Source organism: Kryptolebias marmoratus, linkage group LG15, assembly GCF_001649575.2.
Source record: "Kryptolebias marmoratus isolate JLee-2015 linkage group LG15, ASM164957v2, whole genome shotgun sequence".
Classification (NCBI taxonomy): Eukaryota; Metazoa; Chordata; class Actinopteri; order Cyprinodontiformes; family Rivulidae; genus Kryptolebias; species Kryptolebias marmoratus.
The window spans coordinates 21,599,772-21,627,391 of NC_051444.1; the positions used below are offsets into that span (position 1 = coordinate 21,599,772).

Sequence of the window (27,620 nt, forward strand, 5' to 3'; positions counted from 1 at the left end):
AGCCCAAGAATTTTGCAACTGAGCACAACTGAAGTTTATGAGCAACTAATCAGCAAGGATGAAATGAAATTACCCATTGCCAGCTGTTTATCTTTTCCCCATAAGCCATCTTCAAACCAGCACCGAAAAGCCTTCCATGGCAGCTAATTCTACAGTTTATTTTTTGCTGCAAAACCCTGGACAGAAACAGCAGGAGGTGTGCCGTAATTAGAGTTTGTACTCTCTATGTTTGCAGTATAGTTAGAAACATCTGAAGCTGGCACTCCGGAGGAGCAGCGAAGGCAGCGTGAAGTTTGGAGCTGAAGCTGGAAGGAGATAATGAGGAGTCTGGATTTCCTCAGAGCTGATAAAAAGTTACAGGCCTTTCCTTTGAGGATCCGTACGGCTCACTGACTGGGAACGCTAATTGAAACAGCAGCGCTTGTTCATTTATTTCATTGCTAACAATTAAAAAAAAATGCTATTATTAGCAAAGAAAAGTTATGTTTCGCATCTCCTTTCTTAGGGTCTCTAAGCACGAACACTGCAGCGCCCTCATTGCTGTTCTGTTCACGATGTTTGTTTGTTTTCACACCCCGTAACTTAGAAAAAACAAAAAAATCAAAATACAAAAATATGCAAATAATACATCAAAACATGCCACTCTGTTGGAAAAAAGTGTGCTGTCTTTTGGTCGTGGTGCATCAAATGATGTCTACAAATTCACAGAAAATTGTGAAAATATTTTTATCAAAAAAAAAAAAAGCATCTTTGGAGCGCTACAGCTCAGACTTACTTCACAATAAACCTCGTTCCAAGCTTTAACGTGCCACAGACAGTTGGTCTTAGTTCAGTTCTTGCTCCTTGTGTTTCTGTACTCCGGTCATTATTCACCTCTCCTCAGTCAGGCACTTTTTTACCTGGCACGCCCATCTCCACCTGCTCCTCATTAGTTATCACTCACCTGTGCCCACTTTCCCTAATTACCCTCTGCCTTTAAAACCCGGGCACCTCCTCCACTTGCTCTCTGGTTCATTTGTCCGCTCCTCTTGCTGTCTGTTTTTTTTTCAGCCTTTTGTTTTGTAGAGCCGAGTTCTCATCATATGGATCGGCCTGGCTCAGCACTTAAAGATCAGCCCAAGTCGCTCGGTTTTCAGGGCCCCTCTTTGTTTAGTGATCGGCTTACATAATGAGATCATGGACTGTTGTGGGAACTCGTGCTCCCGTGCAGTCTGGGAGGAAGACAGGAGGAGGTCCAAACACAGCTGATGGCTCCATCTTAGACACACCACTTTGGGGGTTTCCAGCAGATGTTAATTATTATTATTATTATAGTTATTAAACCTCATTAATAGGTGATAATAAAAACAGAGTAAGGGTTTGAAAGCATCCTCGTGGCAGGTGACTCAGTTTGTCTGTGAGTCGGTTGTCCTGGCAGCAGGTGGATTTTCTTCTTCGACCCTCCTCCTCTGGAAAGCCTGTTAGGTCCCTCCTCCAGATGTTGGACCCAGCTCACATCGGGGCAGACTCTGTCAGAGTGCAGAGCCGCTGACGGGACCAGGACTGCGGGACTATTCGCTCCTCTTTGTCCGGGTGGAAGTTTGGTTTTCTCTGTGTGTGTGTGAGGGAGAGGGGGTCTAAGGTCGGCCATGGCGGACGGGTGCTTTCTGTCCGCGCTGCAGCCCAACTCCTCCTGCACCGCCTACGCGCTGCCCTCGGACGGGCCGACCCCGGACCCGCTGGCTCGAGCCCGGAGGGTCCAGGAGCAGGTCCGGATGCGGCTGGCCGAGAGGAAGTCCTCCTCCCTGCCCAGGCTGGAGGACGCGAGGCTCGGGCACACTCCAGGTGAGCCGCTGAAAAACAAAACAAAACAAACAAACAAACAAACAAACAAACAAACAAAAAACAGCGATCTAGTCAGAATAAAGGTTTGTTACGCGAGGCGGCAGTTGTTATCACCCGCCGCCCGACATGAGAAGGCGGGCGATAATCGCCCCTTTTCCCCACGTCTGTTACCAAAATAGCTCAAAAACCACAGGACGAATTTTAATGAAACTCATAGCGAGGGGTCATCGGATGTTGATCTACAGCTGATTAAGTTTTGGAGTTACCCCGATTCAAGATGGCCGCAACAGGCAGCCGACCTTAAAACACGCAGAAAGGGCTCCAGCTCAGTCACTTTTACAGATACTTGGCTAAGATCTGGTGTGGTAGTAGCTGAGACCAATCGGCCACACATACTTTGAGCGCTAACAGGTTGCACGGGATCTTTGAGTCAAATTTTTGCTGTGAAATTTTGGAGTCGAGTCTGTCTGTCTGTTAGCAAAATATCCAACGAACCACTGGACGGATTTTAATGAAGCTATCAAGACATAATCACTGGATGTCACTCTACAATTGATGAAGTTTTGGAACAAACCTATGCCAAGATGACCGCCACAGCCAAGTGATATTAGAAACCACAAAATCGACTCTAAATCAGTCAGTTTTACAGATATTGTGCTCAAATTGGGCGTGGTCATAGCTGAGAGTCATTCGCAACACATACTGCAAACTCATTGTGTGAGATCTTTGACTTTAGCTAAATAAATAAATAAATAAATATAAAAAAAGCAAGCACTGGACAAATTTTATTTAAACTTTCAGAAAATAATTATTGTCTGTACATTTGCAACAGACTAACTTTTGGAGTCAGTCTAATTCAAGACGGCAGCCACATCTAATCAACATTAGCCCACACACAAAAAAAATGTCTAAAATCTGATTTTGTAGCAGCTGAGAGTCATTAACATTAACACATCCTCTGAGCGTGACACTACATGAGATTGCACATAACAATAACAATATTTTCAAAGTTTGACCAGAAGGTCTACAACTCTGTCTTTTCTCCTCATATGACGATTTTTGTCTAAAACTCTGGCATGAAAGGTGGCGGGCGATATGCATTCCATCAATTTAAACTATATTAAAGCAATAACAGGGACATGAATATGTCAATCTGTTGCTGTTGTAGATTCAAATATTTATAACTGAATTCAAGCGTTGATATTCTAATAAAAGATACAGTTCCTTGCAAACATAAGGTCTGATCCAAAATAAGGTCAGAGTTAGCGAGCGGTCTGGACTTGAAGATCTGTGATGAAGCGAACCATTGCTCCTTTAGCTTCCACAGTCAGGATTTTGCGGATCAGAACCCCAAAGCACTCTGACTTTGTTCCCCCCCCCCCAAAAAAAAAAAACGTCTTTACTCTGCCTCGCTTTGTTTCTGTTTGAGGCGGGAATAAACATCCACACCACCGCTGCAACCACTGCCATGCTCAGAACCATGACCCAACACGATGTTTGCACAGCAGAGAATGAGTTGACAAAAAAAGAACGGAAAAAAGCTGTAATGTTGGAATGTTTAGGGTTCAGGCAGCCCTTGGCCAATAAGCTATAGCTATCATGTTAGTGAAGCGAAGGCTGGGCTGGGGGGGGTGGGGTGTTGAGTCATTTGTGGGGGTCAGAGAAAGTCCCAGGAGCATCTCAGCAGAACAACGCATCAGAGGTTTGTTCTTTACTGACGACAGCACGACCAAATGAAATATAAAATCACACAAACACAGAATATACACATTATACTGAAAGGTAAACTGTTCCAGTAGTTTGCGGCAGCCACTGCAAAAGCCCGATTTTTTTAAAAATGATTTTAATCTAGATCTTGGGACATTTAGGAGAAACTTGGTTGTTGACCGGAGTGCTCTTCCTGGTGTGTGGATGTTGGGATCAGTTCAAGACCTTAAAATAATTAGTAATATTTTAAAAGCTATTCAAAAGGAAGCCGATGAAGAGCTGCCAAGACGGGGATTTTGTGTTCTTGCTTCTTCTTTTAGGAGTCAGAGGACGGGCTGCTGTGCTTTTGGACAGTTTGTGGGCGGATGACTGGTTTAGACCAACATACAAGGACTTACAGTTTGTCCAGACAGGAAAGTGATAAAAGCATGACTAATTTTCTCTAAATCCTCTTACAGGAAGGTACGGCTTCAGTTTGGCAATGAGTCTCGAGTTGTGCCACAACCAGACGTGCTCAGTGCATCGGTCGGCTTCATAAAGCCATGTGCAGATCACACTGAACATTAGAAACGATTAAAAACACGTTAACCGCACCAGAAGAGTCGCGCACGGGTTTTGTGTGCATTGAGAACCTGTGAACGTGTTATTTCCTGGTCGTTTCCTGTTTTCCCGCCCCCACGTCTTTGTGGAAAATGTATTTGTGACATCACAGATTCCTGACGAGTGTGAGGGGGGGGATTTTGGAGAAGTGTTCAGCGAAATGAGGCGTTCAGTGGAGTTGTCATATCTGAGCACACAGATAACTCAAAGATTTCAAATGATCCACGCTAGTGTCATAGGTCAAACCGCAAAGTCCATTGGTTTTAGGAGGAAACAGCAGGGGAAGGCGCAATCCCTCCTCCTTTCAGCCGATACTCCCCCTCCGTCTGAGGAGACAGCGGGGTCTCACTTTGACTCACAACGTAGTCAGGATGTTGTGCTGCTCGTAAGCGTGTGGGAGAGCCTATTTCTGTGCTAAAATGACTAAATGACTAAAATGGCAAATGTCTCCTACCTTGGTAGGAGGGCCACAGTTCACCACGAGTTCAGTACAACAGGAAAAAGAAACAAATACTAAATGTTTGTTGTTGTCTTAAACCCACAATAACCTTCTCAGAAGCAGAGACAGAACAACAAACCAGCCTTGTTCGTAGGGAGGCTCTGAGGTAGCAGGTCACGTACAGCAACGTAGGATTTGTCAGCTGGTATCTATACTGAAAATAATAAAAACAAAACCAGTCTCATTGTTTTGTCTTCCAGTTTGATCTGTAGTGTCCTACAGGCCATGTGTCAAACAGAAAGTTTAATAAACCCCAGAAAGGCATCCCTCCTTTGACTTCAAAATCCAAAAGATTAAAACAAAAAATAAGCAGCATTTGCTTCAAATTATCTGACCTCGACTTGATACAAAACAGTAAGTAACACAGAGCTGAATAATATGTCCCAATGTGAAAATCCAAACTAAATAAAATGGTAAACACTCACGTATAGCTTCTTAACTAGCTGAATGCTAAGGTGGAAAAATCACACTTGATAGCTGGTTTTAAAACAAGATGTATTTGTCATTCATCATATCTGAGACATTAGAGGACAAAATAAAGAAGAAATAAATAACCTAAAGTTCCATTCATAAAAACAAAGTCCAGAAGGCTGAGTTTATGACCCTCACAGTCTCAGGAAAGAAGCTGCGCCTCGTATATAGATGTTGAATAAATACACAAATGGCCTGCCATAGACATTTCAAACTGCTGCTTATATAACACAGAGGCTTACCGTACAAGCTCCTCTTGTTTACCTCAGCTACAGCCATCCTTGAGCTTATCCACACAGCTGATTTAAAACCCAAACAGGCAGCTTTCTTAAGTTTTTGTGTTATTTTGAACCAGACGTTCATGCTTTGCTTGACGAAGTTCTGTGATGGCAAAATACAGTAAAAAAACAAAAAAAACAAACAACTTTTATTTGCTTCTAGATAGGAGTGATGATCACCTGTGACCAACATATTTCTTATGTGGCTCAATATACTCATCTCAAACATCTGTACCGGGATGGTTTGATACGAATACATGTACCATCACACCTCCAGGCCAACAAATGATCTCCTAAAACTCTAGCTCAAACTCCACTCCACTGTCCTGGAAGTTTTAGGTATTTCTGCTCCAACACACCTGATTCATACGGTTTATTTACCTCCTCACAAAATCATCAAGTTCTCCAGAAGCACGTCCACAAGTCATCCATTTAAGCCAGGTGTTTTGAAGCAGGAACACATCTAAAACATGCAGGAGAGCTGCCCCCGAGGGACGGAGTTTGACACATCTGCTCTAGATTCTGATGAGTAAGAGTGACTTCCATTACACACACACTCATCCCACTGAACTGGCAGGGCCAGAGAAATGCTTACACAGACTAAACCTTGAAACCCTAAAATCTTCTGTGCGATTCTTTTTTTTAATAAATGGAAACATGTAAATAAGTTGGAAAAACTGAAATCTTTTCGAAACTGGATTTAAATGCAACTCTTAAAGTCTTCATAGCTTATATTTCTGCTGCATAAACATATGAAACCACTATGTGGGTTTTACTTTTTTCTAAAGAAGTCCTCTTATTGTAGAACAGAGAAACCCAAATTATTCCAACCAAAACATTGTATTTCCTGCTTTACGCTGAGCTAAAAAAAAAAAACTCATTGTGATAAGCCTAAGGCAGATGAAGGTTTGTGATTTTTGGAGCTTTTTGCTGTGGCCTGCTCAGCGTAATATTGTCACACTAAGTTCTGAGCCGTTCTGAACTCTCCTTTACTCCCACAAACCTTACGCTTCTTGTACGGGTTATACACTAAAATGTAGGCCTTTTGTCAGCTAAAATTATCAGACTTGTTAAGTTTTAAACTATTGTTGGGCTTTATAGAAGAAACTTGAAGGATGCTAAAATTTAAGGCAGCAGCTACACAATACTCGGTAGTTTAATGTTGATATAAGCCTCATGTGTTTTTTTATAATTAGGCCGATGATAGCAGGTGTGGATGAGTGTCTGATCTCATGCTCGTGGAAGTGCTCCAAGGCTTTAAAAAAAAAAAGATTTCAAACACTCGAGAGAAAAGAAAGCATGTAAACTCGTCAGGGTGGAATCAACTTAAGATCGAAGCATCTGGTTCAGCATTTGTCTGCAGTAATCTACAATCAGACGTACCGTTTACTACATTCTGCAGCTAAGGACCACTGTTAGCTTCCTCAGGAATGCTACACCAATGTAGATCACTTGGAAAAACAAAGTGTCCGGTCTCTAAAGAGCCCAGGGTAACTTAAGCAACTGAGGTCCCGTCTAAAGCTCGCTGCTGTTAATGTTCACAGTGAGTCAGGCAAACTGAACAACAACAGTGAGCAGTGGCACAGCTGAGGGAGAAGAGAGCGGCTTTTTATCTGCCCAGAGCGAGCAATTAATGAGATAAATGTTCCAGTAAAGACAAATAAGATCCTTATCTGGTCTGTTAAACTTGGTGGCAGGATGGATTAGGCTTACGGTTGCTTCTGAGCCACAATAAATTGTCACAATGAACAGGAAAATCTACAAGCAGAGAAAGAAGGAAAAAAAAACAAAGACTTGTTTGTAAGGTGGGCAAGCAGCAAAACAACAACCTCAAAAACTCAAGGTCATTCTATGAGTAAGAGACTAAAACATTATTGGGCAAACAATGGTGTTTTGGAATGGCCAAGTGAAAGTTATGACTTTATCTGAAGAAAAAGGTCAGAAAACTACCTGAAATGAGCTGTAAGGTCTCAGGCCTGGGCTTAAACACCAGCAAGACGGAACCATGGAGTCTGTAACAAGAAACTTCTCAACTCCATGGGTTGTGAAGATAAGACACTTGCCTTTGCCTGATGATTATCACACTGACTGAAATGTATGACTCTGAAAAGCAGGACTGATAAACAATTACTAAACCAGTAGTTACTGGCCTTCACTAAAACCCTAATTTAGACTAAACTTGTTAATCAAGTGGTCCCAACAATATGAAGTTCAATTAGTTCAGCATAATTTCTCTGTAGTTCTGGTTAATAAAAATGGAAGGAAAAGGAAATAGACAGAGATGGTCGGTAAACTGTAAGAAAAAAAAAGAAAAACCTCCACAGCTCCTACACTCAAGGACTGCCTGTGTGGGGAACATTCCTTTCCAATCTCCTCTTGACAGCGTGCTGTCAGTTTCTATTTTAGACTGATTGTCCAGCAACTAGCATGTCGTCTACTTTCATACCTGACTGTTAAGGGCCAAACGTCAGTAAAAGATTTACACATTTCAGATAGAGTGATAGCTTCTGTGCAGACACATAAACAGGCATATTAAAATACCATTTAAAATGGTTCTGTATTGTCTTTAAATTTGCACTTTTCGTCTCCTGGCGTTGAAAGCATTTTGCACAGTAACAGTAACGTTATTTCACTACCCAAGTGTTACGACCCGTCTAGGGGTGGTCAGGTCGCAGCATTGAGAATTTAACATCCCTCGCAGAATTCAAAAACAGCCAGCCAATAGATAAATTTTTATAAGATTTATTAACATAAATATTCACCCTTAGTTTCCACCAAAGTCTGGAGTCATAGAATTTCGGAGAGAGCTATGCCAAAATAACAAACAAAACAAGCTATCTTAAATGAAACTAACATCTTACCTACAAAAGTAACAAAACCAAATTACATGTGCTTACCTTCCTAACTTAAGAAACACAGGAGAAAACTGAACCCCAAAACAAAAAGGCCACTCTCCCCTACAAGATAAACTCCACACAATCAATTTACAAGGTGATGCAATAAATGGCATGACTGGATGAAATGAGCGTGGGATGGAGTGTGGTATGGTGGAGTGCGACGAAGAACCCCACACACACACACACTGCCAGCTGATCTTCATTGGCATCCTGATATACTCGGCACCTCCGGTGAGCACCAATCAGCTGTCAGCTTCGTCGTCAGGAACCAATCCGAGGTCGGCACCTGCATACTCACATTTGCATATAAAATTATGACAGTCGTAACACAAGGTTTAACGCTGCATTTGTAAAACTTGTGATTTTTTTTCAGTTCGTAAGCGAGGTAAAGAAAAATACAGAACATTGTCTGCCAAGAAGTGAAGGCCACAAGGAACCGAGCAATGTCAAAATTTACTACAACACAAGGGCAGGTTTAGGGTTAGGACCTTTCTGTACTCTTTCATACGCTGGTGATTTTCCTTTCAACGTGGGAGAATCCAAACTCCTACAATTACAATGTAATGTAACACAATGTAACAAATCAGCAAGTTGTAATTTTATCAACATGAGGAGTTACTACTCTAAGTCCTGACTCGTGTTGTTGCCTAAAATTCTACACATTTCCCACAGTATAATTTTGTTTGTGTATAAGTAAATGAAAAAAAAGGTAAAAATCCAACAACATTATTTTAGCTTGGACAGCAGTCACATTAACATCTTTTTATTTTATTATGTAAAAACAAAGATAATTTCAGGATTTGCATCACCACAGTGGGCTGTCATGTGTAGGCTTGTTGTTTTAGGTCTTCTGCCTCTCACGGAACCATTATGTCCAGGCAACCATTATGAACCCTGTTATGGAGTGTCCCTGTTCATCATGAAGAAGTAAAATGCCTGTGCGACAGAAGACAAGCCCACGGGCAAAGTGTTTCAGATTGCAGTGGAGGTCATGACTAAAACACAGAGGCCACACATTGTGAAAAGCATTTATACAGAGTGTTTTAAAAAAAAGAATCTGTATTGAAACTACGAAAAAAGAAGTGCTTAAAATAATGCACTGACGCCTAACTTTTTGTCTTGAGTTAAAACCATTCGACTTATCCAGCCTGAACGTGTTTGATCACCTCAGAGATGCTATTAATCTTTAATAAGTCATCCTAGTGTGATCCTAATGCTGTCACTGGTTTTCGTCCTTCTTGTGGTGGTGCTTCACAAGATTATCTTCGATGACCTCTGAAGTGGCAATGCTTATGTTCAGGCATGTAGCCCAGGACTCCTCCCAGCAGCATTTCCTCCCTCCTTCCTTCCATGCTGCTGGACAGTATGGTGTGTGTGTGTGTGTGTGTGTGTGTGTGTGTGTGTGTGTGTGTGTATTTTCTCAACGTGATTAGCTCCAGTCAACATTCTCCCTGTCTTTGTTCAGAGACGGACATGTGCATTACAACGAGCCTCACATTTAAGCTCATTCAGCCTGTGTCTGAGGCAAAATAAATCCATTTTTATGCTGTTTTTGACCTTTCAGTGATGTAACGTTTCACATAAAGCGATCATTTCTGCTTCTGTTCTGGCAGTGGTGAGACTCGATGGATATTTGTCTGAATGTCCCCTGCTTTGGTCAAGACTGAACTTACTGTGTTCACTAAGTGCCTCCGCTGAAAACAGCTGGACTTTTTCTCTTGTAAAAGTCCAGCATCTAAGAGTCTTTTTGTATAAGAATGTTTTTTTCCTAGTTTAACACAAATGGCCTCTTTCACTCCTCTTCACAATAATTTGCCTTCTTTGCTAATTCACTGGACATTACTGTCTTTAAAAGATGTTTTTGTCCTTTAACTGTGGGTGTATCGCCATGTCTCTTTTGTGAATAGTGTGAGCCGTGCTTTGAAGCTGTTTTGTCTCTGTTGTGTACAGTGAAGTTCTGTGCGATTAGGCTCCACTAAACTGTGCATAAATCACCACTCAGCTTGTTTCTGAGGTCTTCATTCTTCGGGTGACTGACTCCTCAGGAGCTCAAAGCCTAAACCCATGAGGTCTGAAAAGCTTTTTGGATCAAATGTGAATGGCTTTCATACACCAAGAAAAGTCAGTTTCCCTTCCTTATAAGTGCTTGAATTTGCCCTGAATTGGATTACAGAATTAAGACTTTGTTGCATCGCCTGCTAGTTTGTGGCCAAACCACAAGACTTGCTTCACCAAGCTCAACAACCAAGCCACATTATTGTTCGTTAGCCCCATGTTGTGAATATGCTACCGCTATGCTCTCCCATGCTCATCTAAAATCTGGCTGATTCTTCTGTAGTAGTGGGTTCGTCATCCACTCCTTAGGGTGCCTTACAGACAATATGGCCCGACTACATAACCAATGGCCTAGAAACTATTGGATCAATATGCTCTGCCTCTCTCCAAAATGGGCTCAATTGATTTTTTTGAGGAGCACAGTCAGTTCTACGTATTGACTTGTGCTCCAAATTCTCCAGATCTCAATCCAACTGAGCATCTGTAAGAAGTTCTGGACACACATGTTCGACTCATGAAAGCTACGGGACTTCTCATAGGTCTAATGGAGTCCTCGCCTCGAGAGGTCAGATGTGCTTTGGCTGCAAAATTGGGACTTACTCAGTTTTAGACAGGAATGTTACAGCTAATAAATGTAATAGTGCAAGTAATCTAAAACAGGATTCCACCCACAGCAAGGGCTCGCCTGTGTTTGTGTCTGAAATCAGGTGCAGGAAGGCTGGCTAAACTGTGTAAAGTAAATTACTGCACTGTGCATATCAAAGTTAAAGGTTCTTACTGGGAAAAATACACTTTAAAATGTTACTACCGGGACTCCACTTCCAGTGTTTCTGAAAACCATTTAATTCATTTTCTGACATTCTGGTTTTGCTTTTTTCATAAAAATAAAGCCAAAGCAACTTTTTCAAAGTTTCATGCACTCTACATTAACATGCAGAAAACAATTAAGTCTAGCTAAAGAAAGATTGAATTTTCTTTAAAAAAACAAAGAAACAACAACCAGTCATTCTTACTATTTTATTTTATTTTTTATAATTTCTGAAAGAAAAGAAATATATCATCAAGCTCAACGTGATATTCTGCGATCGAAGCACCTTCTGCTCTGCAAACCACATGTTTGCTGATTATTAAATTGCTGCCCCACTGGACTAAAAACACGCTAACTCCTGCTGACACCTGGCTTTGGGAAAATGTTCAGTTGGCGTTGAGTTTTGTGTGAAATGTATGCAGTGGGCACAAGGCTGCGATATAAACACGCACACAGTTTGGAAGACTTGGCACAACTCTTCTGTTTTTTCTTGCCCACGGCCTCTCACATGGAGGTTCGAAAACTGACATTCACCACCCTGTAGATAAAAGGAGACCCGCTCATTTAAAACCGCCTGCAGGACACCGTATGATGCCATGCTGACGGGTATCTTTGAGAACTTCATAACAGCACCCCTGCAACATTAATGACTGATTGGATAGTTGCACAAACTTGTCTTCCTGTTGTCCAAAGTTAATATTTAAACCTGCAAATGTTAAAAGTTAACAGGAAAAAGAATAATGTCAGATTATGTTGGATAAAAATCAACAGTATGATTTCATGATGGCAAATGAAAAAAAAAAGAACATTTACATGTTTTTTTTCTTCTCTTTGTGTAGATTACATCTTTCCTGAAGTAAGGAGTTCTGCTCAGAGTCATGGTTTCAGTTCCAGGTCCATGATCAGCTCACCCACCCGGGTCATGGCTGTAAGTACACCATTACAGATACAAGACCTGCAGACAGAAGTATATGTCAGCAAAACTCGGCATTTAAATGGGCTTGGATCTTTTGTCTGTGGTCTATTAAATATTTCTGCTTTCAAATTACTTACTGTTGCTTACTGTTAGTTGGTTTTTATGTTTGGACAAGCTGTGTTGTCAGGTAAAGGTTTAAAATATTGGAATAGTTTACCACAGACTTCAGGAGACTCTTCCACTTTAAGGCTCGTTTGAAACCTTATCTGAAGGAACATCAAACCTGTGATTACTATTAATCTCAGCATATCTGCATAATTTCTATATTTCCTTTACAATATTTGCATTTTTTTATGATACTTACATTGTCTTGTTCATTCATGTGTGTCTAGTTTTGGTCCTAAGGTACCTTAGAGTGCAAAAATGGATCTTTAAAAGTAGAAAACAAAAAGTGCAAAAATGGACCACTATTCCAGATACCAAGCAATACGCTTCTAAGGTACAGCCGGATCAACAAAGTCAGTGCACCTTTTTTTGTTTGGTACATTCCTGTACCTTAATTTCTAACTTTGTAGAAAACTTTGATATGCAGAAGAGTTCAAGGTCATCCAATGACTGCACAGTGCCCAGATCCTGTGGCTGTAAAAACAAGCCCAAATCATCACCCCTCCACCACCGTTCTGACAGCTGGTATGAGGTGTTTGCAGCACTTTGTTTTTGTAATTTCTATGAGCAATTCAAAGTCTAGCCTCTGGGTGAACTTGCTGAGATGTCCGCTCCTAAGAACACTGGCAATTGTTTTAAATCTGTTTTTTTTTTTTACTTCTGCATAATCTTTCCCATCGTAGTCTGATGAACTTCCGGTTGATCAGCTGGGAGTTGGTAAGGCTCAGCCAGTACAGTGCAGTGATAGTAATAATGATAAAAACCAACCAAATGTGACTAAAATCATTAAAAGTCAGTAATAATTAAAATAAAGTACAGCATTCAACAGAGTTCATGTCCTAACTGTGTTGAGCTTGAACATACACACTCACACACCTCTACAAACGATTGGCAGGTATTGTTCAGGAGTTTCCTGATGTTTCCTGCCTTGACTAATAGGTTATTTAGAAGGAAGATGGAAGCCCCCCCCCTCTCCACCATGAGGAACAATGAAAAGACAAAATTGAAATATAAACAGGATGCTCAACTGAAGCTTTTAACAGGCCGGTTTAACAATACATACACAGCAGTGAGCTTCCTGCAGCTTAGTAACAAGGTTTTAATGAGAAAGAGAGTAAAACATGCTGGTGTGTGGAGACAGTTTCACTCACCTCCCACTTTTTACTGTACAAAGGAATAAAATGATTAACAGATGATTAGAAAGAAATGTCAGTGCTTGCTTGCAAATCCTTTTTACATTTTGTTTAATCTCAGGTTTCTGCAGTACCCTCTCAAACCTCTGGGTTCTCCTCCCGTTCTGCAATGGAAACCAGCTCCAAGATGAGACAAAGAGAAACCAGCATGGCCCAAAGCAGCTACCACACCTCCCAAATGCACAGCAGAAGCAGACGCTCAAAGTCCCTGAGCCAGGAAGACCAAAGGACTTTACCTGTCACAGGGGGGGTTCATCCAGAGAATCCCTCCATCCCAATAACTGTGGTGCCATCCGGCAGCCTCAGGCGCAGCCTCAGTGGAATTCTGGCCCAGGAAAGAGGCCATTGGCAGGAGGAGGAGCTGCCGTGTCAGTACACCTACAAAGGCCCGTCTCACCGCACCATCAGCCGAATCACCAACAGGCAGCAGCACTACCAGCAGCAGAGCTCCGGATTTGGTCAGAACGGCTGGATGGGGAATGGCAGGGGGGTCTGCAGTGCAGGCGAAACCTGGGGAGGACAGTGGCAACACCATGCATCCAGGGCCAATCAAACCATAAACACTTCCCAGAATGCTTCTCTGCAGCGGGCTGCCTCGCTGCGCTCTCTGAGGAGTGTGGGTAAAGGAGCGGATATCGTGGATGCAGCATCAATACACAGCAACGACCCACTTGCAGAGTGAGACATATTATTTGCTCTTTAAATGAAATACTGTGTTTGTCGGACAGAAGGAGCCTATAAAAGAAACAAAACAAAAAAAGGGAACCATTAGTTTTATTGAACAGTTTAAAATGTGAAAATAGAATAGGAAAAAAAAAGCATTGGTTCCATAAATTCTTTCTTTCCTTTATTTTATAACAAACGGAAATTAGGGCATTTTATGGTTTTCCTCATCAGCTTCATTTTTTTTATTGATAAAGATGTGTTTCTGCATTTCAAGCCTGCAACACATTTCAAGCTATTTAGTGTGAAGCAGGAAATGTAAGGGTAAAAATTTATTTTTTTTATTTTTTATTACAGCTAAAATATAGCTAGGATTTAGTACCAAAAGCAAGTTTCCATAAAAGACTAAATTTAAGAGGAACAAAGAATGACAGAAACACTTTAATTTGTTAGCAAATGTGTAAGAAAATCAGAATCTGGATGGATTTCAGTGCAGGGACAACATGCAGGGACAACATGCAGGGCTTAGAGGAAAAGAAACAGCAACAAGTCTAAAACCCAGGTTCTGTCACGGTACAGGTTTGGATCAGTGGTTCTGGCAAAAGTTCATGCCCACATCTGTGATGTCAGCATTCATGCAGAAAAGCACAGCAAAGATTTTACAGCAACATGTTGCCTTCAAGACACCTTTTCTAAGAACGTCCATGTATTTTTATCAAGACAATGTAAAACCCCATTCTGCTCACATTACACAGACGGGTCCGAGGAAGAAGAGAGGACAGTTCTGGACTGACCTGCCTGTAGTCCTGACCTGTCCTCAGCAAGCAGGGACCATTGCACTTCTGAAAATGTGTTTACTAAATTTCACAACGGCTTTTCAGTTGTGACAGAAAGAGCGGAAACCTTAAAGAGTGTTAAAAACTTTGACTAACCTTTTAACCCTCCCGTGGCCTCCGGGTCAAATGGACCCAAAGTTTGAAAAGGTTTTTCTTCCTCAAGGGCTTCAGGAGAGTTGAGGCTTGAAATGCAAGAATGGATCAGTATTAACAAATAGACAGAAGTTGACATCTATTCTGTTTGTTTTCCATTTGCAGAGAAATAACAGTGTTCCCAATTTTTTATGTATTTCTTTTTTTCTGTTTCAGGATTGTTTTTTATTTTCAAAATGAAATGACATTATTACAAAATGACGTGAACCTCTTTTTGCATGTAGGATGCAGAATCTTGATATGACTACAGCTGTCAGATATCTGTCTGAGACAGAGTCTGGCTTGCAAGTTGTGGGAGCCGCCTACATACAACACCAATGTTACCATAGCAACGAAGCCAAAAACCAGGTATGTGATTATTTGATTGCTTTTAGTTATTATTTGCTGCTGTTTTTTCTCCACTATAAACATTTTTTTTTAAATGAAGTATCTCATAAAAAGTTGTCAGTTTGTCCACTATAATTTCCTTAAGGTTGATCTTTTCCTGTCATTTTATTTGGGTAGGAAACATAGTAAGTATCATTCTCCTAAAAACTGAAGTAAAATGTCAAATAAAAAAATAACTCTTTAGATGTACTTCCTTGTCCCAAAAAACAGATTGGACAAAAACATTATCTGTTTTATAACCTGGGCTTTAAATGGATTTTCACTGTGATCATAAGTAATAACGCTACCCCCATATTTAATGAAGTAAACTAGGGGGGAAAACGTTTTAAGTATTTTTTAAAATAGTATTTTTTTAAAATAGTATTTTTTAAAATAGATATAAAACTGAAAAGTGGTGTGCATATGTGTTCACTCCCTTTCATTTGAAGCTTGAACCTTTAGCTTCAAAAGCCACAATTATTTAAATAAGGCCTATCTGTGGGCAATATAAGTGTCAAATGATCTCAGTGTAAACCACCTGTTCTGATGACCCCAGAGTTGGTGGAAAACCTCTCAGTAGTAAGGACTACCACCAAGCAAGAGATAACGTGAAGGCCAAGGAACTCTCCACACAGTCCAGACATAAAGTTGTAGAGAAGTGTAGATCATAGTTGGGTTATGAAAAAAAAATCCCAAACCTTGAACATCCCATAGAGCAACAATAAATCCAATATTAGGAAATGCCACCACAGCAAAACTCATGGACCAGGCAAGGAAGACTTAATTAAAAATGTGACTAAAACTGAAGATGTGGAACATCAAAGATATCCTCATTTTTGGAGTAAACCTAACACCTTTCATGGTGAGAACACCATCCCTACAGTGAAGTGTGGTGGTGGTAGCATCATGCTGTTGGGCTTCTTTATCAGTAGGAAATGGGAAACTTGTTCAGAGTTGAAGGAGAAATGGATGAAGCGAAATACAGAGAAATTCTTGTGGTCTTTAGAGTCAGGAGTTGAGAACATTAATACCAGTCTGGTTTGTGTTTGTTTCTTTCTAGATGCACACAGCATCTTAGTCTTTAGATATCGCTATTGAATCTACAGCCTTTTGCAGGTGATTGATAAAATAAGTAAAACAGAGGAAAAATGAGGCTAAAGGAAATGGCGTTGCCGATCTTCTCTCTGTCTCAAAGGTTCGAGTTCTCGGTGGCATCCCAGCTCTGGTGCAGCTCTTCTCCAGCGACAGCGTAGAAGTGCAGCGTTACGCCACTGCTGCCACGAGGAACCTCATATATGAGAACACTGAAAACAAGGCGGCTCTCATCCAAGCAGGCGGACTGACGCCTCTTGTAAACATTCTGAACCAACCGGATGAAGAGCTTCAGAAGACCATTACAGGTGGGAACAGAGTTCAAACTCAGACCAGCAGGAGCTCTGCACGTGAGCTGATAGTCATGGTGTGAAGTAAAATGGTTTGGTGTGTTGTAAGTTTGAACCCCACAGTTATTCAGACAGCAATAGAAAATAAGAAAAGCTGTTTTGTTGGGTTGCAGGTGTCTTGTGGAATCTGTCGTCTAGAGACAACCTTAAGGAGAAACTCTCCTCTGAAGCTTTAGAGCTGCTGACTGAGAAAATACTGGTTCCACTGTGCAAGAGCATCCCACTAAATCCATCTGAGAAAGAGATCTTCTACAACACCACCGGCTGCCTCAGGTGAAGGAGACATCCCTGAACACTATCATCCAGACCAGAGTCTGCCACTGTCAGATGTGTTCCTTAGCGTCACATTAAATGTTTATCTAAGGCTGACAGGATCCTCTTTGTTTGGTTACCGTCAGTCTGATTCTTTAAGATAATTTCCTCTGAATTAAATCTAACACATAAAACATCAATCATGCCTGCGTTTGCTAAGGAGATGCCAAAGAAAGGGGGTGATGAATACAGAGCTCAACCCCCGCATTTGTTTTACTGAAAGCAGTAAAACAAAAGGTTAGGCCACAAATTTTCAAAATTAGTGATACAAACCATTCCACTTTGTCTTCTGTTTTATTTGGCTTGGAGTATCAGATGCTGTCATGTTCTCATGTTTCTCGCTGCCTTTTGGCCAGGACTCCCTTGGAAAAAAGGTTTTTAATCTCAGTGGGACTTTCCTGGTGAAATAAAGATTAAATTAACGTTTAAAAAGAAAAAGTTCATCAGCCTACCGTGTCTTAACCCCAAAATCAAATCAACATAATTTCACAATTGTATTTTCTGTGAGCTCCAATGAAAGGATCTTTGACTCGATGGTTCAGTTTTAAACGTGCGAGTGTATTTTTGAACTACGAACACTGGTAAGGTCTGAAATTATCTTGGACCAAAGAGTGTGGAAGAATCAACTCAGAACTAAACTGTTAAACTGATTGATGGTAACTGAACAAAAGGAGTCCCTGGTAATCAAAATTATCCAGATTGGAGAAAGCATAAAATATGGTAAATCCTGAGGTTTAATTTGTACTGTCTCATTGTTAGACTCCCAAACTGTTCTTTTGATTTGATTGATGAAAAACACTTTACAGTATTGTGACCCTACCGTCTTGTAATCCTCCATTATTTGAACTAAAACTGTCCTATTTTGTTGTCAAATGTCCCACCTGTCCAACAGCTAAGTCCAGCTTGATTTCAAGATATACCCAGTATCGTTAGGTTTTAATAACACCTCAAGGAGGTTATGCAAGCATTAATATTGTAGTATTAATAAATCGTAAATAGTGTTTACAGGCTACATTAAACAGCCTGTAAACTGTAAACTTATTTTTATAGTGAGCTCCTGTATGAACATATCTTTAGAAGAAACATTATTTATTAACATTTTGACTGTGACTAAGCTGGTAATGGAGGTAAATGTTTAACTAATAGGTCACAACAGGGGTCTCTACAGGTATCTGTTTACAAAGGAAAAAAATCAAATGAACATAAAAATTTGTGTTCCTCTGTGTGTTTGGACATCCATAACTCAGTTCATGTTACATTTAGAGTGATTTTTGATTACTTGGAGACAAAAGCAAAATTGAAAGGAGACAAAAATTAGGGCTTTACTCCATATGGTTATCTTTAACATTGATGGGTGCTTAAGTGAATATTTGTAGGAAATAAACTGATGCTTTGCCGCGTAATACCCTACAGAATCTGATCTAGAGCACATAAATAAATGATTTTTTCACCCCCATATAACCAGTTAGAGTCAAATTACACTTGTTATAGTAAGAGCCACTGTAAATTTGCTCTAAATTTCTAGACATTTTTACTGCAGCGTGATGAGTTCTTGGTATAAATGTTTCTCTCTGTGTGTTTGTTTAGAAACTTGAGCTCAGTGAACGAGAGAACGAGAAGAAAGATGAGAGCCCTGCACGGTCTGGTGGACTCCTTGGTGTTCTACATACAGCAGGAAGAAAGAGGAGATGATAAGGTAACACTGGCCTGCACCTGCAAGCTGTAAATAATGCAGCTATCGAAATAATGGCTCGATTTCACCATCCCTTTGACATCGTGTGCTGCAGCACACAGTAGTGGCCGGCCCTTTAAAATGTCAGAGGCTATAAGCACAAACCAGAAACATCAGAGACATACACCAATCAGGCATAAACCCATAGACTCATCAGTAACTGTCCAAGGGAAGACTTTGATAATTATCCCCTGGATGTATTTACTTTGGCATACTGCTGTCTGGTTGGCAGCGCAGTTTGAATTGCTCATCTCCTTTTGCCAGGGCTTTAGGAATTAGATGGATGTGCAAAATCCTAATCTACATCCGTAAAATCCACACAATGCCCTGGTGAATTTGGACCAGTGTTTTGCAGTTTGTTGTGTTCCAACCAGCGTCCTCTGCTGATTGTGCTGACAGTGGACACATGAGTGGCAGAAGTGAATCATGAAGCAGTGGGGGAACGTGTCCTGGCCCAGTTAATTGTGTTTTCTTTTACATTATCCAGATAGATGGGTCTGTGTGGAAAACATGGTACCAGGATAGACTATCTGAAGAAGGCAGCTGGGTGACGCTTTGGACAGTGTTTTGCTGGGATATTTTGGGTCCTGCTATTCATGTGAACATTACTTTGAAATGTCCAAAAGACAAAAAAAAGTGGAAATTTTCAGTTTCACTCTTCTGTTTAGATTTTTCAACATCCATGACTTATTTGTCCCTCCTGAGCATAGGTCGACCAGATCTTGCACAAAAATGTAGGCTGATGTTTATCTTTTACATTTTTTTCTCCCGATTGCAAAATACTTGTAATACCAAGACTGTAAAAGTCTTCTGTTGGATTTAGTTGCATTTCTTTTTCTTTTTAAAAAACTGTGTTTAGTTGTTTCAGGGTTTTTGATGCTTGTTCGACATTCCTTCCCTCTCAAACCACCTGAGACTGAGGGGGGCATTCTTTTATTCAGTCTTGTTTTGGTTTCATTAGAACAAGGAATGTGCCCTGGCATTAATTGGCCTTTTTCAGGTCTCTCCAAGCTGCCCTGACTGATGTTGTTACTACTTGCTCTAAAGAACAGCTGCCAAACATTCTCTTTTTGTTAAAAGTTGTGTAACACGGTTCAGGTCTAGTTTCTGTCTGAATGAAGTCATTGTAGCTTTAGCTGAGGGTTTTTTTCTTTTCTTTTCAGGTGGCAGTCAACATGTAAGAATCACTCATAGGTGATAGAGTTCAATACTGTTAAGCTTTCCTTAAATGATACCTCTGTATATGTCATGTTGTCTTATTACTGCATGTAATTTAGGATATTTTAAATGCTTCCAAAATAGTTTGATCCTTAATGTATTGGAGCAGAAATTCAACACACATTTTAAATTATTACATAACAGAAAAAAAGGCATTTTAACAATAGATAAATACTACCTTAAACAAAAACCTTTGGACATTTTTACAACTAGCAGTGGATGAAGGAGGCTGCAGTGTTTCAGCTGAAGACCAGATCTAAAGGTCTTCTTGTAGTCTACACAGGAAGAATATGTGTTTTAAGGTTTTCACATTTTTCATCATCATCATGGATCATGGGGTGTCATCACTAACCTGTTCCGTTCAGTTTATTTATTTATATAATGCTAATTCACAGCAAAAGTAATCTCAGAGCACTATACAAACAAGTAACAGGTCCAGATCAAACTTAATGCCATGCAATCCAGTTCAGTCCAAAACTGATCTAGATTCAAATACAGTCAGTTCAATCCATTTTTAACACAACACAGTCACATTCAGTTATAAAATGCCAATTAGTAAAAAGTAAGAAAACCAACAGAAACCAACAGACTCATACAGGGCGGCCGTTCTTGAAATATTGTGATAATAGGAATGGGATCATTTCTCTTTTATCACTCAGATGAACAGTGTTTCCAAATGAATTTGAGAAAAGGAGTGAAGGCCATGCTGAAAATGTTTTTTTTGATATCAGGTCGAGGGGGTGGCTGAAGAGAGCTGCTGGTTCAGTTTCACATTACAATGAAGCTCCTTGTTGTCGTCATTTTTCACAGACTGACCAAAGTTTATGGCTGCTTTGGACAAAATACCTCAGAAAGAGAGAGAGACATCCACTCCCTGCACAGCATTTGTATTTTAAAAAAGCTGATTTTAAGACAAATAACAAAGACGAAAACTGTGCTCCTCCTCGTTCTTCCACAGGGTGTGTTAGAGAGGTGTAGTTCTTGAGAACTCAACCGAGCTGTGACCAGGAAACATAAAATAGACTTTATTCTCTCAAATATTCACACTTTACTTGTCTGTAGTTTATCTGTGACTGGAACTAATCCTTTCATCATGAGAAATACAGGCATGGCCAAAAGTTAACTTTGCAGGGTTTTTTTTTTGTTAATATGTTCTCAGAAAGCATGCTAATCTGAGCCACATTCACTTAATACCACCATGCATCTATGTTAAAACAGCAGATAAATCAGTCTCATTCCATCAGTATTCTCAAGCACATGAAGACATAAAACATGGCATTCATACAGGGATTTCTGAAATAATAGTTTTTAATTGCCTGAGTGGGCCTGTATTAGATGCATCGGATCATCAACAACTACTAAATGAACTGTCCCAATATTGCCACTCATGAATCTTTGTCGTTTGACTGCTTGCACCATTATAATATGAGCTGGTAGCGTCTCTGTTTAAGGAAGTTTTAGAACTTCACCTGCAGAACCGAACACTTATTGGTGCTGTTAGCAGATCCTCATTTGCTCTGCTTAGAAAAATAGTTTCTAAATTAACAGTTGTCATCTTTGTCATCTAGAGCTTAAAAACTGTAATATATAGTGCTCATAGTACTACCAATGAAATTTTTTTCAACTTCTTATGATCCTTTAATCCCCCTATAGCACCATAAACATTGTACTGTAAATAGAAACTAAATACAAGATGTAAATTGCACTTTAACCTGACTGCACTGAAGTACAGAGTATTGAGAATGAAACCCCACTCATTGTAAGTATCCTCATTGCTTGTTGGTCTTTTTGTTAAGGGTTTGGAGAACTCACTGTGTGTCATGAGGAATCTGTCGTACCAGCTGTACACGGAGCTTCCCCCCTCAGTCCGCCTCCATCTGGAGGGCCCATCGAGGGCTTCTGCCTCCAAAGAAAGCAACACCATCGGCTGCTTTACGCTGCACAGCAAAAAAGCTGCTGAGGTGAAGCCGCGCTGGCAAAATGACACGGCTCTTGTCCGGTTTGATGTTTCGCTCAGTGCGTAAGTGACTCTTGTCCGTTTCGTCCTTTCAGCAGCAGCGTTACCAGAATCTGAACACACTGTCCCAACCTAAGGGGGCTGAGTGGCTGTGGCACCCTCGGGTGGTGACGATGTACAAGCTTGTTCTGCAGAACAGTAGCACCAGTGCTACCGCCCGCGAAGCCGCTCTTGGAGCGCTGCAAAATATCACGGTGGGAGAGAGCCGGGTAAGTAGATACAGTAGATAAAACAAACAAACAAACCACAAAAAAGTATTTCCTTTACTTTACAATTTTTTATTGTTGTCTTTTCTTAAAGTGGTTTAGTAAATTCTTCACTAAAAATCAAATCCCCACATAATTAATAGGTTATTACAGGAATAAAATCGTTGTTTTTTTTGTGCCAGTGGCCCTCAGTGTTGAGTGTTGTGGTGACGGAGCAGGAGAGGATGCTGCCCATCCTGCTGGATCTGTTAGATACCAGCAGTGAGATGCAGCTGAGGCCTCTGACTGGCCTGCTGAGGAACTTGGCCAGGAACGCCACAAACAAAGATCACATGGGTACGAAGGGTCATTGACCAAGAAATTGAAGTCTTTCTTGCGGTCATGCATCTGAAATATTTCCTGTTGTTTTCTTTCCTGGCAGCTAAGAACATGGTGAATGTTCTGGTGTCCATGCTGCCCAGTGATGGCCTTCAGAAGACTCCGTCCAGTGAGGTGGTGGTCAACATCTGCGGCACCCTCAATCACCTGGTCGCCTGCAGCTCCCTGGCAGCCCGAGACATTGCCTACTTCAACGGCCTTCCAAAACTGGTGGGCATCAAGACGTCCCACGATAACAGGTCAGACTGACAGCTGCTCCTCTCCTCAGGTATCAGTCAGGTACAAGAAGTGGAAGTTTCAGATAAGATCGTTGATGTTTTCCTGCTGTTAAAACATTGATGCCAGTTAATTGGACTTCAAGCTTTTTTTTCCCAAGCAATTCGTAATTAGTTTTTTTATAGTCTTTAATGTTCCAGTTTTAACAGAGCTGTGACCTCTTGGCTACTTCTCCCTTATTCTGTTTAATGTTATTGCTCTCCGCTCGGTCAATGAACACAAAAATATGTGCTTTCCTTAAATTGGGGGGGGGTCATTTATAGTGATTCTCTCCCGTCTGTTTGAGCTGTGGTATTTCCTCCTTGTTAGTTCTCCTTCTGCTTGTTTCTAATGATCTAATGTCTCCTGGTTCAGCTCGGGGAGTCTAAAAGCTGCCAGAGCGGCCTCAACTGTCCTCTGCAACATGTTCCAGTATAACAAGCTGCACAGAGATTACAAAATGGTGAGTTCAACATCGGCTGGCTTAAAGAAACACCAATGGTTTATAAGTCTAATGAAAACCACAAGTTTTTAATGTCTTTTTCAGGGATATCGCACCTGAACTCATTCATTTTGTCATTGATTTTCTTTTATTATATTTTTTATTCTTTGTCTAAAAGGTTAACCTATTAACTCAATAAGGTTTGAAATACTGCCCATCTGTATTTTAGGTTTTTTTATGGTCTAGTCCAATAGGGTTCAGTTGTCTGAATCTCTTTGAACTTCAGAAATCATCCAGCTGCTTCTGCACACAGTGATCTTAGTTTCATCTGTCCAAACAGTACGATTCCAGAGCTGCTCTTGGTTTCTAAAAGATTGTAAAGTCTTACCTGGCCTTCATACGCTTGATGCCTACAAATGTTATGCCCTTTGTGCTACGTCTCCTTTCACACTGGACCCCGCTGTGCTCCCCATGACCTGCTATCTACACGTACTTGAGACGCTCTCCCATGCCCTCATCATGTTCTGTTATCAGCAGCATATTACCAAGATGATACTCCCCTTTACACCCACGATCATGTCACGGCCCAAGCCCAGACCTGGCGTGACTTTCCCTGACCATGTCAGGATGCAGCTACACTCTCCGCCATCAGTTTCAGACTTGGTGTGGAGGAGTGAACACCCGTCAGCAGCACGAGAGTTTGCAGGTGACAAGATTTTCTGTGCAGAACCTCGAGCACGTCCAGGCTTCTTCTTTCCTCATCCAGCTGCTCTGATCGTGATACCGACAAGTAGTTCTTGCTTTGTGTCCAGAAGGGTGGTGCAGTATTTACTGGCACCTGGAGAGCATGGATTGGTTGTAGTATCTATGTGGTGACAGAGTAATAGCACAAATCTATTGGCTGTAGCGAGAGCAGCAGCAGGAAGTGATGCATGCAGTAGCCGTGTTGCAGGAACTTACTTGGAGTTGCTGGCAGCGTGGTACGGGTGTTGTAGCCTAGGCATCAGGCCAGTGAGATGGATTTGTTTTGTTTTTTTAGCCTTTGAAATACCAAAAGTTGTACAATCATCAAAAATGACTTGTAATGGTTTTACTTTTATTTTTTTCCACTCTAACCCAGCATTCATGTTCGGTCGGGGTCAATGAGGGTCTTCTTCTCTAGTTTACTGCTTGTTTTGAGTCACAGGTTGTTGTCCCAGATTTAACTTTTACACCAACCTACAAACCGTACAAAAGGTCAAATTCGGCTTTTGATTCCTGTTTTGCCGTGTTACAACGTTAAACAGACAAAGAAGGAAGACGGGAATCTAAGGCTAAATTCAGCATGTGGGGCGTTGGCTTTGCGTTTCCAGCAGCTGGTTTTCTCCTCCACATCTGCTTGCATCTGGTTTTTGTTCTGCTTGACCTTAACTACACATCGGTCCTCCCTCTTCCTCCCTTCCTCTGTTCTGAAAGCCTCGGGCCCGTTAGCCTCGAGCCGTGCTTATCTTGAGAGACTCAGCCTTATAAAAGCAAACATTTTCTGTGCTGCTCAGACAGATTGTTCAGTTTATTAAATTGTGCACCTACCTGAGTGCTGGCCCATGACTGAGTGGCCCTGGCATGGATCTACAACTGGAGTTCAGTGGCAACGCACGATTTTCATCAGCCTTATCCTAAATGCTAATTGAAAACTCAACAACAGGAGTTTGAAGAAAGAAGTGGGAACCACTCAACAGGAACAACTGGAACGTAAGCTCATATTTATGTACGTTCCTGCTGTAGTTTCTAAACAGTATTTGAGTTTGTCGCCGCACATCTGTGCAGCGTTGCTGAGGTTGAGCTTTTGAGTGAGTTCTCTCAGCAGGAATGCAGATAATCAGGCAGGAGATATTTGGGGTTTGTCTCTGTCTCTGGTTCGGTTGACTTGGCAGCCGCTGAGCTTGTTTTGTTTTTTTTCTCCTGTATAATCACCCCCACCAACAGTGACACACAAACAGTACAAACTGAACTTTACACGGCAAACAAAAGCAGCACAAGGTGATTGGCTGACTGGACGCTCACACTTATGAGTCACACAAACAAAAAAAGGTCCAAAGCCAAATATCAGATAAATTACAGATCATACTGCTGCTCGAGGCTGCAAGAGTTTTCTTCCCTCCCCGGAGAGTGAATTTGTAACATTTTAAAACTTTTGTATCTATTGGTTAGTGCACAGAAAGGCTGTTAGATCAAGTGTTCATACAACACACACTGAATGTCAGAACCTGCTGTCGGCTGGTTTGAAAACGATCTGTCGAACAGATTTCAGTGTGGAAGCAGAAGTTGTCATTTCTCGCTTCTTCTGTGGAGCCAAACGTGTTGCCCAGGTTGCTTATATTTATCTTATAAACAAACAATATTGATTTAAAAGTATTTCATTTTTTCCGCTGATTGTTCTATCCACTGCTTATCAGAAGTTTTATCAGCTGCAACAATCTTTTAACGCTGCTCAGTTCCCTTTGTGCTTTTGAGAGCTGTGAACCAAAACTCAAAATCAAAACCTTTGAACCTTTGATTTATTTGTCGCCATTCTTTGGGGTTCGGAGATTGAGTATGTGTCTGAATACAAATACTTATAATTTTGTTGAGTGTTGAGTCTCCTTCACATCCAGCAGTTGGTAAAAAAAAATAAAGAAATAAAAATCAGGACACTCCTGACTCCATACGGTTTTAAATCTCATGGGTCTTTTCTGGTTAAATAAAGGTTTAATACATAAAATAAAAGCCTATTTTCTTATGGTGAAGTTGTGGTTTTTAATCTTCATTACAAATGTATCAAATGACTCAGAAGTCACAACAGAAACTTTTTTGGACTTGCAGCAAATTCTGAATTTCAGCAGAAACGCTGCAGTACTTAATAGAAACTAGTTTGGTTTTTAACTTTTTTCTTTCTTTCTTTCTGTTTGCATTATGTCTTTGTGTTCGACAGAGAGGATTTACCAAACAGAACTTCACGGATCCCAACTTCTAATCTACAGACAACTTCCACGTCCAAGTCGCGGTGTGGGAAAATCAGACTGGATCTATAAGATGTGTTGAAGGTTTTTCTTCTGGTGTTTTGGGGGTAAACTGATCTGAGACAGGAGCTGTAATGTTTGTCATGATTTCACTGGTATGTTCTGTGTGGTTTTATGTGGTTTTGACTCCTGGCGCATGCATGGGTCCTCACTAACGAACAGACAGGGAAGCTTTGTGAACAGTGATGTGTTTAATTAACGTTGTGTGTATCAAAGTGCCTTTAACATTTTTTTGTCTTTACCTAATGTTGTACATACTTTAAAGGTTATTATTATTATTTTTTAACCTGACAGGTCTCCCTTTCGATGCGCTTACAGCTAAAAACAAAACGCAAAGCTGTCAGGTAGTGCCGTCACATAACGTCTTTAATAATTCAACAGGTAGATGGGTTGGTGTTTATTCACAGAGTGGTCCTTTCACGTTATCATAACTAATGCCGTTAGTGTTAGCTTTAACTTAGCCAGGATGGTTAGCTGGATGAACTCTGGTAATCAAACATTAATTCCGTTCGCTTGGCCTTAAATGAATATTTTTCCTTGGCGCTATTATGTCCAAATGGAACAACATCAGAGTGAAGCAGGCGCTGCGGAGCCACCTGTTCATCACTGGAACAGCACACATCTGCTTTGGTGGAGAACATCTGGTGGATGTGTAAAACTCTCACCTGATTCCAAAGTGAAGCCGAATAAAAATGAGTTCACTGGCTTCGAGTGTTGTTTGTAGTTTCAGTATGAGTAAGAATCACAGAAAACGTGATATTAAAGCATTATTACCACAGCAGCTTTGACAGCACCACAACCGGGAGGTGGGAGGGACTCAGGTTTGGAATTTTAATGATTAAAAAAACAGACTGAAAACTGGAGCTACATACAGGTGCCTTTGCAAGTTGATATGACAAATATTGTTTAAGTTGTAAAAGAATCCATGTTAACAAAAGATGTAATTAGTGTGTCTGTCTGTAGTCCTGGTGATAAACACCGTCTGAAGTTCTGTCAGTTCTCGTTAAGCACTTCAGTAGTGGCTAATGTTAGTATGATAAAGCAGCTTTGTGTATTTCAAAGGTATTACAGTCAATGGAATCATGTTAGAGAAATATTCTCAAAATAATTGGAATAAAAAGTGAAGCAATGGTTTACATGTCAACAACA

At 40.8% G+C, this 27,620-nt stretch overlaps 1 protein-coding gene across 2 annotated transcripts; it reads left to right on the top strand.

The window, feature by feature from the left end:
• The first annotated feature begins 1,463 nt into the window (after positions 1-1,463).
• pkp3b (plakophilin 3b) lies at positions 1,464-27,620 on the top strand. 2 transcript variants are annotated; one of them, XM_017419580.3, is made up of 13 exons: positions 1,464-1,824; positions 11,979-12,067; positions 13,475-14,091; positions 15,290-15,413; positions 16,627-16,831; positions 16,987-17,146; positions 18,773-18,881; positions 21,932-22,096; positions 22,188-22,361; positions 22,541-22,694; positions 22,780-22,975; positions 23,367-23,454; positions 26,384-27,620. In XM_017419580.3, exons 1-13 carry the CDS (start codon positions 1,629-1,631, stop codon positions 26,423-26,425), a joined length of 2,319 nt encoding a protein of 772 aa, XP_017275069.1. In that variant the 5' UTR covers positions 1,464-1,628; the 3' UTR covers positions 26,426-27,620. The 2 variants fall into 2 exon arrangements, with proteins under 2 accessions (XP_017275069.1, XP_017275070.1); XM_017419581.3 differs by having other exon boundaries at positions 1,467-1,824; positions 22,191-22,361.